Source organism: Oratosquilla oratoria, chromosome 1 (genome assembly GCF_046742065.1).
Source record: "Oratosquilla oratoria isolate Oo_2021 chromosome 1, ASM4674206v1, whole genome shotgun sequence".
Classification (NCBI taxonomy): Eukaryota; Metazoa; Arthropoda; class Malacostraca; order Stomatopoda; family Squillidae; genus Oratosquilla; species Oratosquilla oratoria.
The window spans coordinates 128980561-128983060 of record NC_134777.1 but is presented as its reverse complement, the minus strand read 5'-3'; the positions used below and the strand labels follow the sequence as shown (position 1 = coordinate 128983060).

The window sequence follows — 2500 nt, the reverse complement described above, 5'->3', positions numbered from 1 at the left end:
AAGAATAAAAGAAAAGAATAAATAAATAAGAAAAAAGAGGGAAGAAGAAGAAGGAAATAGAAGAAAAAGAAGAAAAAGCAAAAAAGAAAAGAATAAAAGAAAAGAATAAAAGAAAAAATAAATAAATAAGAAAAAAGAGGGAAAAATAAAAAGAAGAAGAAAAAGAAGAATAAAGATGAAAAAGAAAGAGAAAAGGAAGAAAAAGAAGAAGAATAAAGAAAGAGCAGAAAGAGAAAAATAAAAAAGAGAAAGAAGAAATGGAAGAAAAAAAAAAGAGGAAAAAATGTAAAAAAAAAAAAAAAAAAAGACAAAATAGACAAAGAAGAAGAAGAAAAATCAGTCATCCCATGCCTCGATCTGAGTGATCCTTGAGAATATCTGGACTCTGTGTCGGAGATGAATAAAATCACCTGACGGCACCTTTTGCGTCAATGACCTGCCTTACGTCATTGACGTATTTCACGTCACTGATGCGTATAACGTTCAATTGACGCATTTTGCGTCAGTAACCTCCAAACGTCACTTGTCCAGCATCTGTCACTGACCTAGCTGACAGTGACGTATTTTACGTCACTGACCTACGTTACGTCATCGATCCAAATTACGTCACTGACCAAGGTGTCTTTATTAACTCGCTTTACGTCGTTGGGGCTCAGGATACGTCATTGACATGACGTCACTGGCCCGGTTGACGTCCGTGATGATGTCATCGACGTTAAACTCGATGCGTCAATGAAAGGAAGACGTCACTGAACTTCCCCTCACTCCCCTCCCACTCCCTCCTTGCGTGGACCGGCTATGTAGAGTGACTGAGGGGAAAAGGTTGGTATTTCGGTATTAATACCGGTAATTGGTATCTGTCCGGTTTAACCGGTAGACAAGGACCGGGAGTACATTCGTTTAACTCCCTCCGTAACTCCCTCCCTAACTCCCCCTAACTCCCCCCTCCCCCTAACTCCCCCTCCCCCTAACTCCCCCTCCCCCCTAAAAATCATTAATGAATAAGTTAGCTCAACAAAATACAACAATACATCCAACAACAACAATAACAATAAAAAAAAATGATGACGTCACCAAAACAGAGACATTTTAATTAATTTCAGGTCATTTCAGGTCCCCATGGCAGAGGGAGTCATTTCAGGGGTTTATATTCATCATTTCAGAGAAAGATACTGCGCGCATTTCAGTACACGCTCCTGCGCAGACTTCAGGAATCTGAAGGCGCAAGGGTATGTTCTTCGTTTCAGGGTGTGTCGCTGGCGGACACTCTTAAATCCTGAATTTCAGGGTGTTGCCCACGTCATCCCCCTGCGCACTTCAGGGTGCCGTGTCTGTAACGGCTTCAGTAAACGTAACACAGTGTGACGGAAAACCGATAATGTGATATGTAACACAGCACAAGCCATACCTCTGCGCAGGTGCGAGTGTGATAGACTTCTTTGTGTTTTACGTGTTTCAGTGTGTATATGTGTGTGATACAAGCTCATGAATGTGTTATGTCACACTGGACTGAGGCTGAATTTCAGGAAGATTTCAGGCGACGGTGTAAAACAGGGCGTGGTACCTCGACTAAAAAAAAAAAAAAAAGTTTACGTCCAATTCGTACACGAATTTATTTCCTACGAGAGATTGCTACATTTTACGAAGGATTTGATAGTACAAAGTACTAGATACAGTGTGGCAACAGTACCTAGTAGGCTCGATACTAGGCGTGGCTTGCAGAGATATCCCTATGTACAAGATACACATGAACTTGAGAAAATGGGAGGGGTCCGTTTTCCCTTGTTTACTAGTTAGCCTACAAGGCACAGGAAGGGGAACAAGGGGGGGAAAGGATGCCCTAGTAGCTGTTAGATGTACCACAGCAAAGCAGTGAGAGATGGAGCTGGACTGTTATAAACAGGTATTAAAGCTGTGTTAACGTAATGTTTCATACACCGGCTGGTCCCCTGCTGAGGGCGGGGGGGGGGGAGGGGATGAGGGGGAGGGGGAAAGGGGGAGGGGGGGAAGGGGGAGACCCAGTACATCTCTTTTTTCACCATCAGGAAACCCGAACCGGCTAGCTTTTCCTGTAGAAGCTGCGTGCATGAAATTAGATTTATGTGTTTGTGTGTGTGTGTTCGTGTGTGTGTGTGTGTGTATGTATATGTGTTCCTGATCCTGTAGGAGGTACACCCGATCTCCTGACAAAAGAACCAAGACGAAAGAAGGTTCCTAGGATTCCATGGGGGACCTGTCTGTCCCGTTTTTTATCCTGTAGCAGGTGCGCAGGCGCGTGTCTGTTCCTTCACATCTCCCCCCTCCCCTACCCGCTACTGACGAAGACAAGAACGAAATATCTCGTACTCACCCAGTAGCAGGAGCTTGATGTCCTTGGCTGCCTGGATGCCATCCTTCTTCAGGTCCCGCTCGATCTGTTTGCTCCTTGCCTGAGCGGCTCTCTCCTCAGCGGAAATGGCGCACCCCATGACGACGACTTCGGCGGCGGAGGAGGACTCTC

General features: G+C 44.8%; 2 protein-coding genes across 3 annotated transcripts in view; both read right to left on the bottom strand.

Moving 5' to 3' along the window:
* Positions 1-2500, bottom strand: part of LOC143026880 (uncharacterized) — a 164500-nt gene that overhangs the window by 132646 nt on the left and 29354 nt on the right. The window lies entirely within an intron of this gene.
* The window catches only part of Galphao (G protein alpha o subunit), a 264299-nt gene that overhangs the window by 261430 nt on the left and 369 nt on the right, over positions 1-2500 (bottom strand). For both annotated transcript variants that reach the window (XM_076187683.1, XM_076187677.1), the window contains exon 1: positions 2351-2500. This exon is cut by the window's right edge. In XM_076187683.1, the coding sequence (XP_076043798.1) occupies positions 2351-2468 (118 nt within the window). In that variant the 5' untranslated portion in view covers positions 2469-2500. The remainder of the gene's footprint in view (positions 1-2350) is intronic.